Source organism: Achroia grisella, unplaced genomic scaffold (genome assembly GCF_030625045.1).
Source record: "Achroia grisella isolate CSIRO2021 unplaced genomic scaffold, CSIRO_AGI_Agris_v1 utg809, whole genome shotgun sequence".
Classification (NCBI taxonomy): Eukaryota; Metazoa; Arthropoda; class Insecta; order Lepidoptera; family Pyralidae; genus Achroia; species Achroia grisella.
In genome coordinates, this window is record NW_026713030.1 from 211,272 (window position 1) to 237,702 (window position 26,431).

General features: G+C 34.6%; 1 protein-coding gene across 1 annotated transcript in view; it reads left to right on the forward strand.

Moving 5' to 3' along the window:
• Window positions 1–26,431, forward strand: part of LOC131851899 (putative inorganic phosphate cotransporter) — a 78,651-nt gene that overhangs the window by 48,386 nt on the left and 3,834 nt on the right. Inside the window, exons 4-10 of the mRNA XM_059202454.1 lie at window positions 1,592–1,730; window positions 5,021–5,247; window positions 13,807–13,956; window positions 16,751–16,883; window positions 18,171–18,295; window positions 23,459–23,578; window positions 24,967–25,099. Coding sequence (XP_059058437.1) covers window positions 1,592–1,730; window positions 5,021–5,247; window positions 13,807–13,956; window positions 16,751–16,883; window positions 18,171–18,295; window positions 23,459–23,578; window positions 24,967–25,099 — 1,027 coding nt within the window. The remainder of the gene's footprint in view (window positions 1–1,591; window positions 1,731–5,020; window positions 5,248–13,806; window positions 13,957–16,750; window positions 16,884–18,170; window positions 18,296–23,458; window positions 23,579–24,966; window positions 25,100–26,431) is intronic.

A 26,431-nucleotide genomic window follows, 5' to 3' on the forward strand; every position in this document is an offset into this window, starting at 1 on the left:
AGTTTATTTGAATAAAGATTATTTCTATTTCTAATATAAAACCATCACGTAGTGAACTTCCGCAAAATAACAACTAATTCGATTAAAATTGTATTAATCATAGCAACCATGCAAACTGTATTTATATAATAATAATCTCAGGACAATTCACACAGCGCCATCTAGACCCAAGTTAAGATAGCTAAAGCTTGTGTTACGGGTACTAGACAACTGATACAAATACGTAGATATTTTTTTCGTAAATACATACATATTATACGTAGAAAATACCCAGACCGATACAAACAATCATACTCACGAATACAAATGTTTGTTCCGTGCGAGGAATCGAACCCGCGACCATCGGACGTAAAGCGGTGTGCCAAACCGCTAGACCACTGAGGTCGTCATGGAAATTAACTTACGTGTTTTTTCACTTTATCTAGCGACATATTCGTCTTTTAGAATAAGCATAGATCACAATGTTCTCCAATATTAATGCTTGCGAATATTTCTAGGAATGTGCTAGTAAAAAGAATAATTAAAAAAAAATGTGTACACAAAAAAAAATGGCATCCGAAATGGAATATCAGCTCCTCAGTCCCTTCAGGCGAAATCTTGAAGACGAATTACACGAATCCCACATTCGGAATCTTTATTACTGGCCCCATTTCTCAGGCAGCATCGTTTATAGATAGGCCATTGCAATTTGTGGATTTTACTACTCAGATTATATTTTTAAGTCGCAATTTAGATAACATTATCTAACAACTTTACTAGCCGTTTTCCGTGACTTCATCCAGTTTATTTGAGGTTATGAATAATTTTTGTACTCATCTATACATAGAATAAAATAGAAAGTAATTTATTCAAATAAACTTACATTGAAGCACTTGAATAGTCATTACATTTTTTTAATCTACCGCTCATTCGGAAAGCTGTCTCATCACAAGAAGAACGAGCAAGAAACTTGCGTGTTGCTCTTTTAAATAATTTTATTATTACTTTACATTTTTAAGTTTAAGTGTGTGAATACAAACCATCAATATACAAATAATACATAATACATATAAATAAAATTGATATTTCATATGTATAAATGTGTATATGAGCATTGATATTTCATGGACAATTTTTTTTTATAATGTGGCATTAAAAATACATATAACCATCTCATTTTCACCCTTCTACCATCCACTATTTTAAATGCGATTTTAATTTACACGGCAAAATGTTTGAGAGGTCAGCTAGTATATCTATACATATAAATAAAATTGGAGAGTCTGTTTGTAATATTGAAATAACCGTTTTTTATTACATACATATGAATGTAAATACGGTACACACATCAAAATAACATTATTTACAATTTTTGTCTGTCTGTTTGTTCCGGCTAATCTCTGAAATGGCTGGACCGATTTTGACGAGACTTTTATTGGTAGATAGCTGATGTAATAAGGAGTAATTTAGGCTACTTTTATATTTGAAAAATAAAGTTAAAATCCACGGGGACGAAATCGCGTGTAGTAGTTGATAATATCGTTAAACGAGTTTTTTTTTTAAATAAAGATATTTTTGATGGATTATTTTGATACTGGATTATTTGCTACAGGGTAACTGGATGGCAGTATGTGCATGTCGGATAGTAATGGGACTGACTCAAGGTCTACTATATCCTTGTGTACATGGTTTCCTGGGACACTGGGCTCCTGAAGCTGAAAGGAGTCGACTGGGGACATTTGTTTATGCTGGTAAGGATACCTATATAATGATGAACTTAAGTAAAATTCTCAAAAATTCTCAGAATTTAGAAAGTTTCTAGAAAAATAAACAATATGTTTCTTTACCTTGTATGATTAATACCAGAAAAATATGGGCTTAAACTCAGTAGAGGATGTTTTATGAGTACTGAGATCAAATTCAAATTAAAAAAAAATATTTAAATTTTTCATTATCTGATAGTATATATATAAATATATCAGATATAGAAAAAAATTTTTTTTTTTATTTATACTTATTATTCTACGCGACTGAAATACACTATTCATTACTGAAATAAAATTATTTAAAATAAGGAGTTTGTTAATTTTAATTAGTCAAGTTACTCACTAACTTGTTAATTAGAACAAAGATTACTTAGTTACATTAGTAACACAAGCACGGCCGACAGTTGAGAATTAAATTTTGTTATAATTACGAAATGTAGATATTATTAAATCCAACAAAAGAACTCTTCAGCTGGAAGGTCCTTTTGTTAAATTAATTATTTTACTAGCCAATGATTTCATATGGGACCCATATCATTTAGGGAAGATAGAAATGAATGTGAATTACAGAAGCTTACAACTTTTCCTAATTAATAGGTATTTTTGAGAATAAAAATAGAATAGAATAATAATAATCTCAGGACAATTCACACACCAAGTTAAGCTAACTAAAGCCTGTATTATGGGTACTAGACAACTGATACAAATACATAGATAATTTTTCTACATATTATACATAGAAAATACTCAGACCGATACAAACAATCATATTCATGAATACAAATGTTTGTGCCGTGCGAGGAATCGAACCCGCGACCATCGGTGTACCACTCACTCAGAATGAGTGGTACAATAAAAAAATGTATTAATCAAAAGTGCTTATATTAAGTTTATTTGAATATATTAAATATTTATATATATAAAGATTATTTATATCTCTTAATAAAAAGGTATTTTGCAGCTAAAACGGATGACATGGATCGACTTAGTAACTCACGGAAACATTGTACAAATACTAACCTCTGGTGTTTTGAATCATTGAACGAAGCAATGAAATTTGAACCCAAAATATAGCGACTATTAAAAATATTATTGCAAGTCGTCGTCAGTATGTTTACGGGGACTTCGATTTATTGCCACAGACTTATATCAGCAGTTTTAGTTGTAGCATCTACACACGGCCAATCGGAGCAGAGAAAAATTAGTGCCAGATCGGAGCAGAGAAAACTCGCTTTGGTCCTGGATAGTTTCATTTTTTTCCGAACTATTCTAATGCTGTTGACCGTAGTTAGGCTTTGCAGCTGCAGCAAAAACGTCTTTTCCCGTCCCCCTAAATAGTCACATGGCAAAATCTGTGGCAAATCAGAGAGCAAAGAAGACAGACGCTTCCTTGATAGTTTCCCATTTTTTGTCGAACTATCCTAATGCTGTTGGCCACAGCTGGAATTTACAGCTTCAAACAGCTTGCAAACCCTCAGGACTTATGGAGTGGCTGAAGGCCAAGTCCTGTCTTACGGATACAACTTTAGTCTGATGCCACTACTAGGAGTTCGAATCTCTGCTCAATCCGACGTAATTTCTATATCCGTTTGACTTTTTGAATTCGGATAGATAAGAGGAGGTAGTTTCCTAGATCATCATCATTTTCAGTGTAGGCAAGTCATCGGGGAGAATAATTATGATTAGTATTTGTCTACAAGTTAAAAATCAAAGCCTAAATAATTGTAGAATATTGCTGTCTGTTATGCACGTCATTCATCTACTCCATATATCCCTACAGATCTGTTTGGATATTTTCATTAGTTGAGAAGAAGTGGCAAGAAACTCAACTAGTACATGGTAACGTCTCGAAATATCGAAACTGGTACAAAAACTCAGCATATAATTAATTATATGTTGAGTTTTTTGTACAATGTTCGAGAAACTCAGCATATGAATTAATATCGAGAGTTGAGTCTCTCGAAATTGATTCTCCGTACAGTTTCGGTATGGCCTTTATTAGATATTTTCATCAAACTGGTCAGAAACTCAACTAGTACACGGTAATGTCTCGAAATGTCGAAACTGGTACAAAAACTCAGCATATAAATCAAAATATGCTAAGTTTTGTGTAGTGTTCGAGAAACTCAGCATACGAGTCAATTTTGAGTGAATGAGCACAGGAGATATTCCAGAACGCTCCGTACAGTTTCAGTATAGCCTTCAATTTTAAGAACCATGTGTAAATGCTTTTATAGAACTTTTAAAATATCTCTGTACTTACCTCTATTTCAGTGAATAGATTTCGCAATTCTTGCTAAAGTTTTAATATAATAAAATCAAAGTTCAGTTAATGTTTCAACTGTCTTGGCGGGAGTTTTATGATTTACCGAAAGTTATTTTCACTTCCTTACTTTCGAGATGATATAACTTAGCAGATTTTATTATTTCGTTTCGTCGTAAGTTATTTTTATTCTTACCTGATAATAACTGAGACAAATGGAAGCATTATTTGTTAGTTTTTAAATTAGGAGGTCAGCGGTTGTGTTACTCTGTTTCACATGTCGATCGCAGGTTCGATGCCAAGGTCACCAACTTATGTTGTTTTTTTTATGTAAACGAAAATTAAACTAAGTGAACTGCTTTTAAATGGATGATAATGGAATTGTATTTCCGCCGTGTAGATGATATGACTAGATAAAGTTTAGTCAATTAATAGAAAATAACCATAATGGCTTCCAAAAGTTACGAGTGGTGATCTGACATTGTACGTTGCTAGCAATGGGTCATCATTCCTCTTAAACGTACCTATACTCCTAACCGTATAAAAGCCAGACAGATTTTATTTTAACTGAACCATTTTCAACAATAAATAAACCTATCAGGTGACGGCGCCATTTGTAAAATATATGTAAATTGTTCTGTATGATTAACTTTCCGTTGTTTGTATTAGTCTATTTTTTTTTAATGAACTTTGTTTTTGTATGGTATACACTGCATTTTTGTAAACATGTACAAGTTCATTTGAAGAGAATAAGAGCTGAGTCTCTTGTCAATTCTTCTTAGCTGGAAATCATTCCGAACTGATGGTAGATTTGACATATCACAAGAGTCTGTAATAAACCTACATAAAAGAAGATGATTTGTTTCACTATTATATTTTTACATTTATATTCATGTACTTACTGGTATATATGCGACGGTTATCACTTACCATCCGTTACCATCAGGTTAGCCGTAAGCTAGCCATTCAACTTGTCTGTCATTCCAATTATAAAAAATCAATTTTATTTCAGGCGCACAATTAGGAACAATAATTGAAATGATGACTTCAAGTCTTCTCTCGGCCAGTCGGTGGGGCTGGCCCTCGGTGTTCTACGTCGCTGGCATCTGCTGTATAATCTGGTCAGCAGCGTGGCTAGTGCTGGGAGCGTCCACACCTGGTACCAGCAGGTGGATATCGAAGGAAGAGAGAAAGTATATTGAGACGAATGCTGCTTCGAGTGATATTGAATCGAATAAGGTTTGTGTTTTGATTTATTAAAATTATTGTAAAAGTTTATTATTAAACTAGGTTTTGCTGGCGGCTTCGCTCACGTTAATTTATCCCTTTAGGGGTGGAATTTATTAAAATCCTTTCTTAGGGGATGGTTATGTCATAATAGCTTTATGCAAGCAAAGTCTCAGTCCGATCGGTTTAAAATTGACGAAGTTTCATTATAAACTTTCATCCCCTGTTTTATCCCCTTGGGGGTAGAATTAATCAAAATCTATTCTTAGCGGATGCCTACGTCATAACATCTACCTGCATGCCAAATTTCAGCCCGATCCGTCTAGTGGTTTGGGCTGTGCGTTGATAGATCACTATAGTACTACTACGGTAACCATTTACCATCAGATGAGCCGTATGCCACCGAAGTAGTATAAAAAGAAAATATTATTTGTATGTATTATATTATTGACTACCTGTACACGCGACTACGTCCGCGTGGAATTTAACTTTATTTTTCTAAAATAAAAGTAGCCAAAGTTACTCGTTATTACATCAGCTACCTGTCAAAAAAGTCCCATCAAAATCGGTATAGCCATTTCAGAGATTAGCCGCAATAAACAGACAGACAGACAAAAATTGTAAAAATATGTTATTTTATATATGCACCGTATTTATATTCATATGAATGTAGTAAAAAACGGTTATTTCAATATTACAAGCAGACACTCCAATTTTATTTATATATATAGATGTACGTGAAAGGTACTTAAGACTACGCCTAGCTGTAATTTTACAGCAATGTTATAGTGTTGGCTATTTGCAGTGAATAATCTTATCCACGGATCCCCAAGGGTGTACTTTGATTAGGGTAGTTAAATAAATTAAACTACGGAAACCTTTCCACAGTGGTTGTTATATTATATAATTAATAATTATTAAAAGACTATATATGTTCCAAAAAAAATCTAAATAGCGTGATGTAGAAAAAAGTATAAAAACTAAACAACGCCATCTAGTGGCACACTTGGGAACTAAAACAAACATGTAATCTCGTTCGATTGTACATTCTGCCCACCAAGGACAAATTGCATCTTGTCCTTTACAATTATCAACCTGCCCACCGTGATGTATTTTAATCAAATAAATATACTGTATCTACTTATTATTAACAAAAATAAAATATTACATTGAAAGGAGTACCTTATTCAAAGAAAATAATATAAACTAAACAAAAACCTGCCATTATTTGGCTATTGGTAAAATACACAATTTTGAAGTGGGCCTTTTAAGACATCCATTTTTAGTTTTTAATGTTACTACTCTAATTATATTATCTTGTCCTGGATGAATAGCAACTATCCTGCCATAAAGCCAACGAGATGGAGGTAAACCCTCTTCCTTTATAACTACTACATCCCCTAAATTTGGTTGCGGAGTTTGTGATGCCCATCTATAACGATGGAAAAATTTAATTAGGTATTCTTTAGACCACTGATGCCAAAAATCTTGCACTATCCTCTGTGTATATTGCCACCGCCTTAAAGAGCTCACATTGGATGACGTAAAATCATAATCAGGGGCTGTTCTCAACGGTTCTCCTATCAAGAAATGTCCTGGCGTCAATACATTTAAGCTATCAGGATCATCGTTGAGTACTGATTGAGGCCTTGAGTTTAAACAAGCCTCGATTTGAATGAGTACTGTAGCCATTTCTTCGTACGTTAACGTTGAATTGCCTATTATTCGTTTCAGGTGGTATTTCACTGATCGGATACCTCTTTCCCAAAGTCCTCCAAAATTAGGGGCGTGCGGAGGAATGAAACGCCATGTGCAACCAAGTATTGCCAGTGATTCTGCTACTTCGTCCATTACAGCTTTATTTTCTGCATGGAACAGTTTTTTAAGTTCAACGGCTGCACCAACGAAATTCGTGCCATTGTCACTCCAGAGTTCTGTGCAGGAACCACGCCTAGCCACAAATCGTTTATAAGCACTTAGAAATCCTTCCGATGTAAGGTCGCTCACAACCTCTATATGCACCGCACGAGTGACCATACAAACGAATAGGCATATATATCCCTTATAGGATCTGAAACCTCTGCCTTTAGTTGTTCTGATCTGAATGGGACCAGCATAATCTACTCCACTGTGCTTGAATGGACGTGTAGGAGTAACTCTACTTGATGGCAACTGTCCCATCAATTGACTTTGAGTTGTACCTGCGTTTTTTATGCATGTTACACATTTACGGCAGTATGATTTTACTAGCTGTTTCCCGCCCAATATCCAAAATTTTGACTGAAGATAGCTTAGAGTCAATTGCAGTCCACCATGTAAAGTTTGCATGTGTGCATCCGCTATCAAAAGTGTGGTTAACGAAGACTGTTTAGGGATCAATAGAGGGTGTTTCTGATTATAGGATAATTGGGAATGTTCTAATCTTCCACCTACTCTCAACAAGCCCTTTTGGTCTATGAACGGGTTCAATGGTTTCAGTGGACCCTTCAGTCTATTTGTCTTCATTGTACTATTAGTGTTACTAAAAACCTCTAGAAAATGTTCTCTCTGACACTGCCTTACGCACGTTTCCAGAGCATCACTCAATTCTTTCGCAGAGAGGTACTTACTACGAGACGTATCATTCCGTCCTTTTCTGATATTCAGAAAACGTCTGCAGTATGCAATTATCCTTACCAATCTGTTAAGCGAAGAATATTTATCCCATATAAAACAAGTTGTAACTGTAATATGAACTTTGGCTGTTTCTAGTTCTGTTTCGATATCTTTTGGTTTTACGTACAGTATTTCCTTATCATGCAAGAATCGTGGACCTTCAAACCACATTACATTATTTTTCAGTTCTGATGGATACAACCCTCTGGACGCATGGTCAGCGGGATTGCATTTAGTACCAACATGCGACCAATAATGACTATCTAAATTGGTCAGAATTTCAGACACACGATTTGCAACAAATACCTTCCAACGATTTGGATGACTATTAATCCATGCGAGCACTACTGTAGAGTCAGTCCACGCATGCAGGTAAGTCTTTTGGATGTTCAATACCTTTGCAGTTTCAATTAAAAGTTTAGTCAGTAATACTGCTCCACACAATTCCAATCTGGGAACCGACACTTGTTTGACCGGCGCCACTTTTGTTTTTGCAGAGATCAATGTGACTCGAACATTTCCCTCCAAATCAACTACGCGAGCATACACAACCGCCCCATAAGCCGATTGTGATGCGTCACAAAACCCATGCAACTCAACTTTAACATCACTTGCCTTGGTACCTATCCATCTCGGTATTTCAATTTCAGTTAAAATAGTTAGTTCATTTCGATATTTAATCCATTCTTGAAGTATTTTTTCAGGTACTATTTCATCCCAATCAATTCCTGTTAACCATAGTTTCTGTATAATAATTTTGAAAAGAATTGTGCATGGCGCTACCCATCCCAGAGGATCATAAAAACGTGATATATCAGAAATAATTTTTCTTTTAGTAATTGGTTCTTTCAGGTCTGGCAGCTTTACAGTATAGTGGAAGGCATCGCGTCTACGGTTCCAGGTAAGTCCTACAATTTTAATAATATCATCTGTCTTTATTTTTAATTCTTCTTTCAGATCATCTGTCTTTCTAGATTCCTTCATTTCTATTAACAACTCATTATCATTCGTAGTCCATTTTTGTAACTCAAATCCTCCTTTTATTAGTAAATCATTCATTTCTTTATATATTTTTATACCTTCAGCTTTATCTTGACAGCCCGTTAATAGATCGTCCATGTAAAAGTCAGTCCTTACCCTTCCAGCAGCTACTGGGTATCTATTTTCTTTATCCTCAGCTATTTGTTGCAGCGTTTTTATTGCCAGATAGGGTGCAGATGCTGTCCCAAAAGTAACACGAAGTAATCTATAATGTTTAATTTGATCTTCAATTTGCCATAATATACGCTGAAAATTAATATCTTGTTTATTAACACGAATTTGACGGTACATTTTGACTACATCAGCAGCTAAACAAATAGGCCAAGTTCTCCACCGTATCATAATATGTCTTAATTCAGACTGTAAAGCAGGTCCAACTAACATATAATCGTTCAGTGAACGTCCATTTGTTCCCTTACAGGAGGCGTCGAAGACCACCCGTACTTTCGTTGTATCTTTATCATTTTTTACTACAGCATGGTGAGGTAAGTAAATAGCATCAACACTCTCAATTTCATTTACAGGTACCTCCTCCATGTGACCAAGAGATAAGTATTCATTTATTACTTCTTCATAACTTTTTTTTAAATCTTCATTTTTATTTAATCTTATCATTAATAATTTTAATCTTTTTTCAGATATCTGCAGGGATCTACTCACCAACGGACTCTCCTTGAATGGAAGACGAACAACATATTTACCATCAATATCTCGATAAGTAGTATCAGTGTAATATTTTTCATACGTTTTTTCTTCATCGGTAAGTAATTTTTCCCTTGTCAATTCTGTATCTGATTCCAATTCCCAGAATTTCTTTAATATTTCATTTTCTTCTATTCTACAGTGCATAACCTTTATTTCAGGATGCGGGTTGGCAGACACTTGAAGTACTCCAGATAATATCCAGCCTAATCTAGTAGATTGTGCTACCAATGTCTCCGATGGACTCCTTTTTATTCCATCTTGTAATATACGACAATATACCTCCGCTCCCAATAATAAATCTATGCGATTGGGAGTATTATAACTTGGGTCCGCAAGAGTAACATTCTTGAGATCCTCCCATTCTAATGATTCCACTCTTTTTGTTGGTAGAATACTGGTAATACATTTCAAAACATATGCCTTTATAATAATAGTAAAATTAGTGTCAACTAGAGACTTCAGTTCTATGTTCACCATAGCTTTGGAGATGATATCCTTATCTCCACCCAATCCAGATATTTGCCCTCTGATCGGGATCTTTTTTAAACCCAAATATTGAACTATAGACTCCGTGACAAATGAAGATTGTGATCCTTGATCTATCAAAGCTCGTATAGTGTAACCCAGACCATTTCTCGACTTGGCTTCGACTAGCGCCGTAGCTAGTAAAACCTGATTACTAATTCGACCTGTCGAGAAACAACTTATAGACTGAGTTGGTTTATCTATTTCCACACCTGAGCTAGTAGACGGGACAACACACTCATTGGACGATGACCTTTCATCACTATTAACAACATCACTTTTACCCGTGGGGTGTAAAAGAGAGTGGTGTTTTCTTTTGCACACACGACATTTTATTGGAATAAAGCATGCTTTGGCAGAGTGGTTGCTACCCAAGCAATTAAAACAAAGATTATTTGTTTGTACAAATTGACGGCGATTATTAACATTTTCTTTAGCAAACTTTTTACAATAACAGAGTTTGTGACCTTCCATACAAAACTGACATTTAGCATTGGTGACATGAAATGATTTAGGCTTACTAATTTGAAACCCTTTGTTACTATTCTGAGACTTATTTATTACATTAGGTTTATTATCTAAAAATTCAATAGCACGATAGCGACTAGTCAAAAACTCTTTAAATTGTTCGTAAGACGGTAACTCATCAGACGACTTACTATTATTTGTAAAATTAAATTCCCATTGTCGCCTAGTTTCATAATCTAATTTTAAAGTTAAAATATGTATAACTAAAATATCCCATCCCTTGACATCAACACCAATATTACATAAAGTCGCCAAACAATCATTAGTTGTATCTATCAATTCCTTGATACCCGTAGCGGATTCACATGTTAAATTTCTCTGACTTAAAAACCTTTTCAATATATGATGACAGATGTATTTTTTATTATTATATCGTTCCTCTAATAAAGACCAACACCTTTCATAATTACTGCCCATAATAGGTATATGCTTTAAAATTTGTTCGGCTTCGCCTGTTAAATAGCCCTTCAGATAATGTAGTTTTTCGACATCATCCAAAGTTTGATTTTGGTGAATTAAGGATTTAAATAAATCGTGGAAGGCACTCCACTCCGAATATTGGCCTGAAAAGCCTTTTATATTTATTTTCGGCAATTTTACATGCGTAGAACCACTAGTAGAACCACGCGACTGTTCCGTATTAATATTTGACTGAGTGCTATTAAAAGTTGACAAAATTCTTTTTAAATCACCTTTAAAATTCAGATACATTTGTTCAGTTTCATCATAATAATCATTCGCTACATAACTAGAAGATCTCAATAATTTTGGCTCTACAGTGCGCATTATATCCTTATGACCATTTAAAAAATCAAACCAATACTGATCTAAACTTTCCAACCTTCCGTCTACATACTCCTTTGTTAGTCTTTCTTTCGGACATTTTTTAAAATTAACTTGTGCCTTTTTAATACGCGAATTAAGATCCTCTTGAAACATAACTAAAGATTCCATGTTTACACAGTAATAATATTATAAACAAATTTTTAATAGAATATTTTAAACAAAGTTCTATCTTTAGTAAACACACAAAATTTATTTCCTTATAATTTAAAAGTAAATTAATATTTATTGTAGTGACTAAAACTGCTATGTATAAAAATTTTTAAAATTATTCTAAGTGTTTAGAAAAGATTGCACCTCAAATAAAAATCGGGCATGGATTCCCCGTCTCTTCAATATTTGTAAAACTATTCTAAGTCCTAAAATTACTATTAACTACATACAATTAATTTTAAAATTTCTAAGTTATTATTTTCCTATATATAAAGTTCAATATTGCTTGTAATTTTCACTCTTCTATGAATAGTTTAATATCTTCTAAATTTTATTGAAATTCTAAGTTAAAATCTTCTAGTATTTAAGACTCAAAATCACTTGGCAAAACGAAATAACTATAAAATGTACTCACAGTTGTTTTCCCACTATTTCAACACAACACAAATTGATGTACTTGCCGCCACTGCTCGCTTTACACAATGAGACACAGTGTTGCCTCACTTCTCGCCTTCAGCTCTGCTTTACTCCTCTCCAGTCCTGTTGTCCTGACAGCACCTACACGCTGTCTGAAGCTCCGCCCTGCTGCTTCGCTTCTGCTTCGTAACTACGTTTGCAACAGCAATCCACTGTCCGTAGTTCTCATGTGCCAAAAAATGCACCACCACTAGGATGCCTGCCGAATCCGGCACTCGAAGGACCACAATGAATAATCTTATCCACGGATCCCCAAGGGTGTACTTTGATTAGGGTAGTTAAATAAATTAAACTACGGAAACCTTTCCACAGTGGTTGTTATATTATATAATTAATAATTATTAAAAGACTATATATGTTCCAAAAAAAATCTAAATAGCGTGATGTAGAAAAAAGTATAAAAACTAAACAACGCCATCTAGTGGCACACTTGGGAACTAAAACAAACATGTAATCTCGTTCGATTGTACAGCAGTAATTTTTTTATGATATATAGGTGAGGTGATACTAAATTGAACATCACAAATTTATTAAAACAACACTTTATATAGTTTTTCATAAATATATTAGTCATATGCGGTGTATATACTAGTGTATAACTAAGTAGGTCTTGAGTTCAAAATATTGTATAAAAAATACTTACGGATACAATCTATCTATCTAAATATATATAACTCAAAGGTGACTGACGTAGTGATCTATCAACGCACAGCCCAAACCACTGGACGGATCGGGCTGAAATTTGTCATGCAGGTAGTTGTTATGACGTAGGCATCCGCCAAGAATGGATTTTGATTAATTCTACCTCCAAAGGGATAAAATGGGGGATGAAAGTTTGTACGAAACTTTGTCAATTTTAAACCGATCAGGCTTAGACTTATGCATGCATAAAGGTTCTACAACTTTGACATCCCCTAAGAAAGGATTTTGATAAATTCCACCCTTAAGGGGATAAATTAACGCGAGCGGGCAAAAGCTAGTCGTATATATAACTAGCTGTTCAGGCAACCGTTGTTTTGCCATATAAATTAATAATGCGATAAAAAAATAGGGGTTGGTGATAGAAGAGTGAAAATTTAGGGTTGTATGTATTTTTAATGACACATAATAAAAAAATATAAATAAAAATGATCACTTAGGGGAATGAAAAATAGATAGTAGTCGATTCTCAGACTTACTGAATATGCATATAAAATTTCATAAGAATCGGTCAAGCCGTTTCAGAGAGTATGGTAGCTAACATTGTGGCACGAGAATTTTAGTTTGCCGGGACAGCTAGTATCGTTATAAAATTCACACAACGCCATCTAGTCCCAAGATATAATCCCCTGCTTGTGTTATAAATATACATAAAAAAACTCGGGTTTTTTTTCATAAATACATACATACAAAAACAGCACAGACACAGATCTAAACAAACAATTATACTCAGGAATACAAATGTTTGTACCGTGCGAGGAATCGAACTCGCGACGTTGTAAGTAAAGTAGTGTGCTTAACAACTAGGTCATCGAGGTTACTTATATATATCTACATATATATATGCAAGTACTGTTTATTTAACGAAGACCAATATAAACACAACTAACTCATAACTATTTTACGGAAGGAAACTGTGATATGTTTTTTTCCATGTATTTCCAGAAATTATCTACTCCATGGACGAGAATCTTGTCATCTTTACCGTTCTGGGCCATTCTGATCGCTCACTGCGGCCAGAGTTTAGGCTTTTGGACTCTCCTCACAGAACTGCCGTCGTATATGAGTAACGTCCTAAAAGTTAATATCAAAGATGTAAGTATCCTATATGAGTATTTTATAATAGTTACTTAAGATATTATACCGGTCGTTGGCACGAAACAAGAAAAAAAAGTCATTAATTAATTCTATGGTAATTGCGTAAGATTTTATAATAAACTGCGAGAGAGGCAATTCAAATCTTATATTAAACAATTTTTATGTAAGAAAGCCTATTACAGGATAGACGCATTCATAGATGACAACATATCAAGTAAATAATTAGTTTATTAGCATACAACGTTATAATTTATTTATTTCATTGCTTTCTTGATTTAATTATTTTAGAAATATGAAAACGTAGCGGTTTTTGTATTGATTGCCGCATGCATTCTTATGTAAAATGTGAATACTATAACTATCAGATGGCAATTGTAAGTAGCTTTGACGTGGTCTAGTGTTTTGAGTAGTCATGCTTACTAAAATGTCCAGACTTGTGGCGGCGTGGTCGGCCGGGTCATTGGGCTTCCTAAAATATGGTCGAGCGCAGTGATGGCTGGATCATCCGTCATACTCGTGAACGGGTGCTGCTTGTAGGGACTGGTCTGATCTAATCACTATGACTGATTTCCTCTTATTAATTGTTTAACCAGTTGTTGTGTATTCAATATTTTTTTTATGTGATTATTTAATTGAATTAGTGCTAATTGGTGGTTTGTATTCACACACTTAAACTTAAAAATGTAAAGTAATAATAAAATTATTTAAAAGAGCAACACGCAAGTTTCTTGCTCGTTCTTCTTGTGATGAGACAGCTTTCCAAATGAGCGATAGATTAAAAAAAATGTGATGACTATTCAAAAGTGCTTCAGTGTAAGTTTATTTGAATAAATGATTTTCTATTCTATTCTATTCTATCATATCCTGAGTATTTTATAACAGTTACTTTACGATATTATACCGGTCGTTGGCACGAAACAAGAAAAAAAAAGTCAGTAATTCATTCTATGGTAATTGCGTAAGATTTTATAATTAACTGCCAGAATGTGCACTAAATCTCTCAGAGAGGCAATTCAAATCTTATATTAAACAATTTTTGTGTAAGAAAGCCTATTACAGGATAGACGAATTCATAGATGTCAACATGTCAAGTAAATAATTAGTTTATTAGCATACAATGTTATAATTTATTTATCTCAATGCTTAATAATAAAATTATTTAAAAGAGCTACACACAAAGTTCTTGCTCGTTCTTCTTGTGATGAGACAAGTCACTATTCAAAAGTGCTTCAATGTAAGGTTATTTGAATAAATGATTTTCTATTCTATTCTAATGTATAGTAAATATACGTATATACTATACTGACCCGCGTAACATTTTCATTTCCCCGCCTTTTGCAATATTTTTCATTGCAGCTCCGCTCCTATTGGTCGTAGCGTAATGTTATATAGCTTGAAGCCTTCCTCGACAAATGGACTATCCAACACAAAAAAAATTTTTCAATTCGAACCAGTAGTTCCTAAGATTAGCGCGTTCAAACAAACTCGTCAGCTTTATAGTATTAGTAAGTATACTAGCTATACGCCCCGGCTTCGCACGGGTGTACATGTATTGTACATATAAACTTTCCTCTTGAATTACTCTGTCTATTAAAAAAATCTGCTTCAAAATCCGTTGCGTAGATTTAAAGATTTAAGCATACATAAGGACGGACAGACAGCGACAGCGACTTTATTTTATACTATGTAATGATAACTCACTTAACAATATGCTACGACTCTTTGGATTTTGGGATCTTTCTATATTTGATTATAAACCATTCTGTTGGTTCACATGATTGAAAGTGTCACTATCTACGTATTTATTATTGCAATTACATGAAACATAACTCGTTTTAATTTTCATTTCGTTAGAATTAATACAAAACGAAAACTGTATCAAACGCATATAATGCCTTAAGATATAGTTCCGATAAAAGTCGGACGGCCCGTGCAGACGATTATACGACCAACGATTCTGTCCTACTCAGCTAGAAATGATACGATAAAAGTTACAATGATACAATAAATGTAAATAAATGAAATAAATGAAATCCAGGAGTGTTTGAAATAGCCACTCAACGTAAACATATCCTCAGAACGGTTCTGAACTTCTGGGTGGAGCGCTTGGATGGCTTCAGTAGTCTAGGCTCTACATATCTACATACATAACGGCCCAAATGAGAGGTTAAATGCAGAAAATAGAGTCTAACATGCAATACAATACACCCATCCTTTTTGCAAATGACTCAGTGACTTCAGATACGTAATCAGCACGATCCGTCAGGACTGTACCCGATAATATGAACCCAGATTAACATGTAGAATAATAATAATAATAATAATAATAATAATTCACCGTCCTCATTATTCATCATTTATACTGTCATTGTTTGATGATTTTTACCCGCAATAATAAGTCTATTACCCCATCAAAGGGAGATATAATATATATATATATATATATATATATAAAGAAATAATAACAATAATCTCAGGACAATTCACACAGCGCCATCTAGACCCAAGTTAAGCTAGCTAAAGCTTGTGTTCTGGGTACTAGATAACTGATACAAATACATAGACATTTTTTATTGTAAATACATACATATTATACATAGAAAATACAGACCGATACAAACAATCATACTCATGAATAAAAATGTTTGTGCCGTGCGAGGAATCGAACTCGCGACCATTGGTCATAAAGCGGTGTGCTAGACCAGCGAGGTCGTTAAATTGTCGCTATATCTTTGTACGAGCGGGTAATTTAGTTTCACGTAATGATTGTTGTTTGTATGTATTGTTACAGAATGGACTATTGTCAGCGCTGCCATATTTAGCCATGTACCTTCTAAGTTTTGTATTCAGTTGGCTCGCTGATTTTCTTGTCAACAGAAATCTTATAAGAAAAGTTACTTCAAGGAAGATATTCAACACAATTGGTAAGAATTGTTATTTTATATTGTAAATTATTTTAGACCAATGTTTTCCAACGTGGCGAATTAGACCGAACCATAAAGCTCAGGATTAGCTCAGGTTGGATGAAGTGGCGGCAGGTTACGGCGACGACGTGCGACTCACGAGTTCCCCTTAAACTTAAGGGCAAAATTTACAAGACCATGATCCGGCCTGCTATTTTGTATGGATCAGAGTGCTGGTCCATAAAGGCGACGGATGAGAGACGGCTGCATGCAACTGAAATGCGAATGTTGAGATGGATGTGTGGTGTGACGAGGATAGACAAGATAAAGAATGAATACATCAGAGGAAGTATGAAAGTGGCACCGATGTCAGAGAGGTTAAAGAGTAATCGTCTATCGTGGTATGGGCATGTAATGCGTAGGAATGAAGATCATATCCTAAGGACGGTGTTACATATGAATGTGGATGGTTATAAGGGTAGAGGAAGACCGAAAAAGAGATGGATGGACTGTGTGAAAGATAATATGGTGAGAAAGGGAGTAAATAACGGAATGACTGCGAACAGAGATGAATGGAAGAGAAAAACATATTACGCCGACCCCAAATAAATGGGATAAGGAAGAAGCAGATGATGATGTTTTCCAACGTGAGCCCCATGTCCCAAAAGGCGTGAATGTTAAATATATGAAATTTGATTGTTAAGAACGGTAATAAGAAAATTAACTCGACATGATCATTCATTCGCTCCGGAACATTTAAATTGCGGTGCTAAATTTAACGAAAAAACCAAATACTGAAATATGTACTTTATCATTAAATAAAAACAATCTATTATTATAGAAAAAATCTTTATTAAAATTATTTCGTATTTTAATTTTATTTTTAATAACTTTTTGAAAATTTACTTTCTGTGTTTCGTTAACAATTTCCTAGTGATTTCTTCCTAACATCAATCAGTGTCTTAAGTGAATAATTAAATTTTTTAATCATATAATATTTATATGTTATACAGAGGGGCATAATAATTTTAGGAAGGCTAAGAGGGTAACCTCAAAAAAGGTTAGGAAACACTATCTAGAGTTTTAACATACTGACGGTTGCGAGTTTCTCTCAATCGTTGCGTAGAAATATTTGAATTTATATATTGATATGGGTTTGGATCTTCTTCTAATTACATATTCTTTATATTTATTAGACCTCCCTAATTTAGGTGACCTCTGTATAAGTTGTCCTAGAGTTATTTTTTTTCATACATATGTTCTACAGCTCTTGTCCTATTTTAGTACAAAATTAACTAACTTTTCCAGCGTTCTGGGGTCCAGCGGTAGCGTTATTAATACTATCGTACCTACCACCTGGACATCTGGCGCTGGCTGTGGTCATTCTAACATTCACCGTGGGTCTGAATGGAGCACATTATGTTGGATTCATGGTGAGTAGACATTTGTTTTTCGGACTACTCTACTGCTGGTACGTCTCCAGACGATAGGGGGCGAGTGCAGATGGCACTCCAAACCCGCGGAAGGACTTATGGAGTGGCTAAGGACCAACTCCCACCTGACGATATGACTTTAGTCCGAGGGCACCACTAGATCTTCGAACCTCGGCTCAGACCGTCCTAATTTCGATCTCCGTTTGAATGGATCCATTGGAGGGACGTTGACATATAAACGATGCCTCATATTATTCAGCTTCAGTCGAACGATTGTCATATGCGACTGGCATACGATTGGTGCATTTAGTCGAACGGCACGCCCTCTCTGGAAATACACCAATCGGAACAGAATACAGTCATCCGATTGAACCTAATGTGTGAATCCAGATTAATTGTTATAGTGCGATACGATAATGCTAAATAGAAATGCGTTCTGTTTTTTTTTTCTATTTTGGCGATAACCCTTCAACTGATATTACTTGAATATTAATTTTTAATGGAATAAACGTATGTTTACACAGTAACCACAAATTATGTTAATTACTTAGCTAAGCATCGAATCCATATGACTCCTATAGTAACTTTTTTGTTAGTAAACTGTTTGAAATTAAGCGAACTTTAAATTTCATATCAATCGTACTACAGGTTAGTGAAAAACTGTTGCCAAAATTAGCTGATGTTTCTGATAGATAAACAAACAAAAGTTTACCTCTATATTTATATGTATACATGTATATATAGTGTTTGAAATTTTCTAAACTAGAAGCAATTTATATGACAAAACAACGTACCGTGTCAACTAGAACTCGTATATTAAATATGAACAATAATTTGTTTGTTTGTTACCTTTTCCCGCTATAGTCATTCAGTTAATTATGATGAAATTTAGAATGTATGGACAAACAAGACATAAATATTTATATGCATACATAAATATTTATGACTTGCATGTGCAAACATCAGTTAAATACAATGTCCTCAATTACTAAATTAATTACTGTACATATGTATCGGCACTTATAAATTATAATTACTTGTAAAATCATTTTTAAACTAACCATTATAATAATAATAAATTAATTACTGTACTCGGTACTTATAAAATATAATTCTATTTTTAAACTAACCATTATAATAATAGACGGACTCGGTGGTCTAGTGGTTTAGCACACCGCTTTACATCTGATGGTCGCGGGTTCGATTCCTCACACAGTATAAACATTTGTATTCATGAGTATGATTGTTTGTAGTGGTATGGCTGTTTTTGTGCCCATAACCGAAACTTTACTTAACTTGAGACTAGATGGCGCTGTGTCCAAGAATATATATATATATATATATATATATATTGACCTCAGACTAAAATCGTATCCGTCAGGCGAGAGTTGGCCTTCAGCCGCTCCATATGTCCTTCCGCGGGTTTGGAGTGCCATCTGCACTCGTCCCCTATCGTCCGGTGAAGCTGTAAAGGCCAGCTGCGGCCAACAGCATTAGAGTAGTCCGAAAAAATATATATTTCAGGCTACGCATTCTCGCCCCTCTCTGTACAAAACGTGTCACTATGAAAATTTTCTACAACAAAAATTTGACGCAGTGGTCTAGTGGTTCAGCACACCGCTTTACGTCCAATGGTCGCGGATTCGATTCCTCGCACGGCACGAAATTTGTATTCATGAGTATGATTGTTTGTATCTGTCTGGGTGTTTTCTATGTATAACATGTATTTATTTACGAAAAAAATATTATTAAAAAAATATATATATGTATCAGTTGTCTAGTACCCATAACACAAGCTTTAGATAGCTTAACTTGGGACTAGATGGCGCTGTGGGAATTGTCCTGAGATTATTATTATTATTTACATGTACAATTAACAAAAGTCACGGGATATTTCAATAGGAGCAACAAACGAAGACGTGTGAAGGTAGAATACTGCCCTCTGCTCTTTAGTTTACCCGTGATGATGGTGGTTGAAACACTGCCGAAATAAAAAATGTAAAGTAAGAATAAAATTATTTAAAAGAGCAACACACAAGTTTTTGCTCGTTCTTCTTGTGATGAGACAGCTTACCGAACGAGTGGTAGATAAAAAACAAATTGTTATGACTATTCAAAAGTGCTTAAATTAAGTTTATTAGAATAAATGATTTTTTATTCTCTTCTATTCCATTCTATTGAGTAATAAACGAATTGTATTTAAAAACATAGGGAGGTGAATTAAATTGGAAATATTCATACGAAAATAGATGCAAACAGATCTATTTATTAAACTTAGTAGAATACTGCCCGTGAAAGACTATTTACCATCTACCCGCTGCTCTTTAGTTTACCCGTGATGATGGCGGTTGAAACACTGCCGAAATATCGGGAACTCAATAAAATTGTTTCTTACCCATAATACAAGCTTTGGTTAGATGGCACTATGGGAACTATCCTGCGATGTTATAATTTATTAAAAAAATCATTCACAATCATATAAAAAATCTTATATATAACTTGTTTAGGCTGTATATGGTTATTCCATTGCCATGTAGTTATAAAAAGAAAATATGTTTATTCTTGAATCAAATATGGTGTGAAATACACAGTACTTATTTAACTTTAAGGAATTTAACTTTATTTTTCTAAAATAAAAGTACCCTAAGTTACTCCATATTACATCAGCTACCTGTCAAAAAATGTCCCGTCAAAATCGGCCCAGACATTTCAGAGATCTCAGATTTAGCCAGAACAAACAGACAGACACACAGATAAAATTTGAAAAAATGTTATGTTGGTGCATGTACCCTATTTATATTCATGTGCATGTAGTAAAACGGTTATTTCAATATTACAAACAGACACTCCAATTATTTATATGTATAGATTGAGTAATAAACGAAGTCACATGGCGGTAAATTAAATTAGAAATATTTATACGAAAATAGATACGAACAGATCTATTTATTAAACTTGTCAAACTTCCTAATCAGCTATTATTGTTTACGGAAACAATCCCGTGAACTAATTGATAAATCTAAAAAGTTGTACAATCTGAATGCAAGTAAAAAGATTACGGATGTCCGTTCTATAAATATGTTAAGTATTTATAATTAGCTGTGCTCGCGACTTCCCAATAAAGAAATAATAGTTAATAATCTAACCCAAAAACTTACAAATTTTTTCTCCTTTTTTATTGATCCAAATAAAGAAATAATAGTTAATAATCTAAAGAAAAAACTTACTGTTCCCCTCAATATATGTATGAAAAACTTAAATTTATTTCTAAAAAATATCCATTTTAATACAATAAAAATAAATTTATTTATTTATCATTCAAAAAATATCTTTCAAAACATTGTATACAGTTTTTATAATATAATAATATAATTAAGGAAGGCAAATTTAAGTAGTTCGGTACAGAACTGGATTATAATAAACACTATGTATGACTACAATGTATGGACTTAATTAAATTATATAGACGCATATAATATACGACATGGATAGATAGTAATAAGATAAAGGTTATATAATAATGAATATTGTAAATTAAATAATGTAAATTTAATATTGATATATAACTACGTAGCCTATGTAAATAATATAATTGACGTATGTTAACAGTCATTTTATTTATATTCAAAGTTGAAGCTCTCTCAAATAATTGAGTACAATGATTAAATATCAATCGTGAACGGGTGCTGCTTGTGGGGACTGGTCTGTTCAGGTTGTGAACACTGATAAAATTTTTTGTTCTTTACGATAGCATATGCTGGTGGTCACTCTATTCTCCCAAATTTGAATTTTAATGACTGTATATTATTATAAACATGTTCCACTATTATTTGAAAAAAATACGAGCTGAGTTTCTTGTCAGTTCTTCTCATCTCGATATCATTCCGAATTGACGGTAGATTTGACATATCATAAGAGTCTGTAATAGACCTACATGAATAAAGATATTTTGAATTTGAACTTAGGTTTTTGAGGGTAAGCAGCGCCCGTGAATTACCCTTTTAGAATGCATTAACACTCACCTTCACTACTTGCAGCTTCCCCCCAGGCCCAACTAAGACCGGGATAAATCCATTCCCAATACAATTCACTTTAGTATCCAAAACACAACCGGCACGCTCTGCGCTCGTCGACAGAATGCCGCGGCTCACCCAACGAAAGAAGATTATTCAACTACCGACCTCCGTATTTATAGACCGAAATCAGTGTAGTTGATCGGTCTATAAATACTAGATGGCGCTATTTACAATATTTGTAATAATCCTTACATTGGGTACCTCATTAGTACTAAACACAAACTACCATCTTTTAATATATTTTAAAATATCGGATTTTTTCTACAATATTGATTCATTAGTAGGTTTTATAATTAAGTAACATTTTTACAAACTTTGGATGACATATTAATTTATGTTTATACTGAAATACAGGTTCCTAGCTTTAAAAAATAAGATAATTCCATACATCCTTTCATCATCCATTTCAACCCCTTATTTGCATTAAAAAGTAGCATATATCCTTTCTCGAGGTTTAGGCTATCTGTGTACCAAATTTCAGTTAAATCAGTTCAGTAGTTTTAGCGTGAAAGCGAAACAGACAGACAGACAGAGTAACTTTCGCATTTACAATAATAATCTCAGGACAATTCACACAGCGCCATCCAGCCCCAGGTTAAGCTAGCTAAAGCTTGTGTTATGGGTACTAGACAACTGATACTAATACATTTTATTTTTCGTAAATACATACACAGTATATATAGAAAACACCCAGACCGATACATACAATCCTACTCATGAATATATAATAATAGATTATGCCGTGCGAGGAATCGAACCCGCTACCATCGGACGTAAAGCGGTCTGCTAGACCGCTGTTTTCAGTATTATAAGAGTAAGGATAATAGAAATGTAATATTTTGATAAAATATCAACTTATTTTACAAAAATACAAGTTATATAATAATAATAATAATCTCAGACAATTCACACAGCGTCATCTAGAGTTAAGCTAGTCATATATAATATTTTATTTTTTTTTTGATGACCATTCTAGACCACCGAGGTCGTCATATATAATATTTTATTTGATGAATTCGAACTGAACTTAGTTCAATTCAAAAGTTTCTTACGACATGAGTGTTTAATATATTTGTTTTCGTTTCAGCTATCCCATTTGGATTTATCACCTAACTTCGCCAGTACCCTGATGGGTATAACGAATGCTGTGGCTGGTATATTCTCAATCATGGCTCCTCTGAGCGTATCAGTCGTAGTACAAGATCAGGTATGAAAATGTTATAATAAAAAACTTACCTTTTACCATCGCACCGCTCGCCATCAAATTCATCCCCACAGGCTGGAACCTAAGTAGCCTCAGACAGTACTGTTTCAGAGGAGCTTCCTCCTGCGTACACTTAAATTGTGGAAGGAATTACCTGCCAAGGTTTTCTCGAGAGACTATAGCATGGGGTTTTTCAAGAAGGGTATATTAAGGTTTCTTAAGGGTGGGCAATGAGCACGTGATGTTTCAGCCCCTGGTGTTTCAGGCGTCCATAGGCTACGGTAACCGTTTACCATCAGATGGGCCGTATGCATGTTTGCCACCTATGTGGTATAAAAAAAACAATCATTCATAGGTACAAGGGAATATGAACAGGAATTTAATGAACTTACTATTTTTCGTCTTTCGTGACAGTTGTTTCAACTACCTACATCTAAAAATCTTCTTAAATTTTTGTAAATTCTTACTAGTTTTCAAAATAATAATAATAATAATTTTATTTCATCAAATTATTATTAACTAGCTGTACACGTGACTTTGTACGCGTGGCATTTGAAAAACATAATTAGTGATTTTCCTAAAATAAAAGTAGCCTAAGTTACTCCTTATTACGTCAGCTACCTGTCATAAAAGTTCCGTCAAAATCTGTTCAGCCATTTCAAAGATTAGCCGGAATAAACAGAAAGACAGACAGATATACAAAAATTGTAGAAAATGTTATTTTGGTGTATATACTGTATTTATATTCATATGCATGTAGTAAAGAACGGTTATTTCAATATTACAAACAACTTTATTTATATGTATAGATAAAAAAGAATTTTCAAAAAAATTTAGGTAACAAAAATCCCGAAAACAATTCAGGTAATAATAATAATTAAAAAAACAAACTTCTTAGCATTCCATGGATGGCAGAAAAGGAAACTCCGAGCAGTTCCCGGAATATCATGATATCCTGTAATTTTGTTAAACATAACAAAAATATTTTGTTGTTAGCACGTCGATATATGTATTCGTATATTAGCTTTTGCCCGCGGCTTCACTCGCTTTAAATTATCTCCTTAGGGGTGGAATTTACCAAAATCCTTTCTTAGGGGATGCCTACGTCATAGTAGCTTTATACATGCAAAGTCTCATTCCGATCAGTTTAAAATTGTCAAAGTTTCATACAAACTTTCATCCCCTATTTTATTCCTTTGGGTATAGAATTAATCAAAATCCTTTAATAGGGGATGCCTACGTCATAACATCTACCTGCATACCAAATTTCAGCCCGATCCGTCCAGTGGTTTGGGCTGTGCGTTGTTAGATCACTATGTCAGTCAGTTTTTGAATTATGAGTTATGTGTATTTAGATTTTTAACGCGTTTCATGTTGTTGTTTATTCACAGACAGAAGCCTCGGAATGGCGGAAGGTCTTCTTCATTTCAATAGCGATGTACTTCCTCGGTAACCTATTCTACATACTGTTCATTGCTGGTGAGACGCAGGAATGGAATGAGCCAGTGCAGGACAATGATGAAGGTGAGCTCACTACCTACATGGAGTTACAACTTAACAAATAATCTGAACGACCTCGGTGGTATAGCGGTTTAGCTCACCGCTTTACATCCGATGGTCGTGGGTTCGATTCCTCGCACTGTACAAACATTTGTATTCATAAGTTTCATAAATATTTGTACCGTGCAAGCAATGGAACCCACGACCATCGGAAGTAAAGCGCTGTGCTTAACTACTACACCACCGTGGCCGATATTTTTGAATCAATCCTTTGTACAGACTTGATTACACGGAACTGTTTACAATGTGTAAATGAACCAATATATTTTTTAATTATTTATTTATAATTGCACATGCATCATTATGATTACATAGTATAAAACAAAGTCGCTGTCGCTGTCTGTCCGTCCCTATGTATGCTTAAATCTTTAATGCTACGCAACGGATTTTGAATCGCTTTATTTAATAGATAGAGTGATTCAAGAGGAAGGTTTATATATATAATACACTAGCTTTCCGCTCGCGGCTTCACCTGCGTGGACTATAGGTTATCGCGCGATTAAAGATACGTGCTCAGTAGTAAGATGTTATACATATTAAATCTGCTTCTTGAGACACTGTGTCTATTCTCTCTATTTAAAAAAACGTATTAAAATCCGCGTAGTTTTTTAAGATCAAAACATACATAGGTACAGACAGACAACGGAAAGCTTTGTTTTTTTTTTCGGACTACTCTAATGCTGTTGGCCGCAGCTGGCCTTTACAGCTTAACCGGACGTTAGGGGGCGAGTGCAGATGGCACTCTAAACCGGCAGATGGACATATGGAGAGGCTGCAGCCCAGCGCCCACCTGACGGATACGACTTTAGTCTGAGTGCACCACTAGGGGTTCGAGCCTCGGCTCAGGCCGTCGTAATTTCGATCCCCGTTTGAATTGGACGGGGGATCGATCGGAGGGGCGCGCGGTGTGGGGAGTCCGAGCGCGCGCAGGCGCCCTGTTGAATGCGCGATATTGTGTTTGAGGTCGTCGTCTTCGCCGGCGAGGACGGTGTCGTGTGTGTATGTAAAAGTGTGGTCGGGGTGGAACGGGTGGGCCCGTGGGGAGGTTACCTGCCGTTATAGGGTCGTCGGGGTCAATGAGAACGTGCCTCGGGCGACGTTGTTGCGTATGTCGGATATACAACGGAAAGCGAAATTCTTTTTTACTTTATAGCAGCTTGCCGAGGCTTCTCACAGGTATTTAACAAAAATGTCGAAATCTGTAAATTTTAACACACACATATACTCTTTTTTGCGTCGGGTTTCATACATATTTTTATTGGTTTGTTTGGGCTACTGTCAGATGTTTGTAGCACC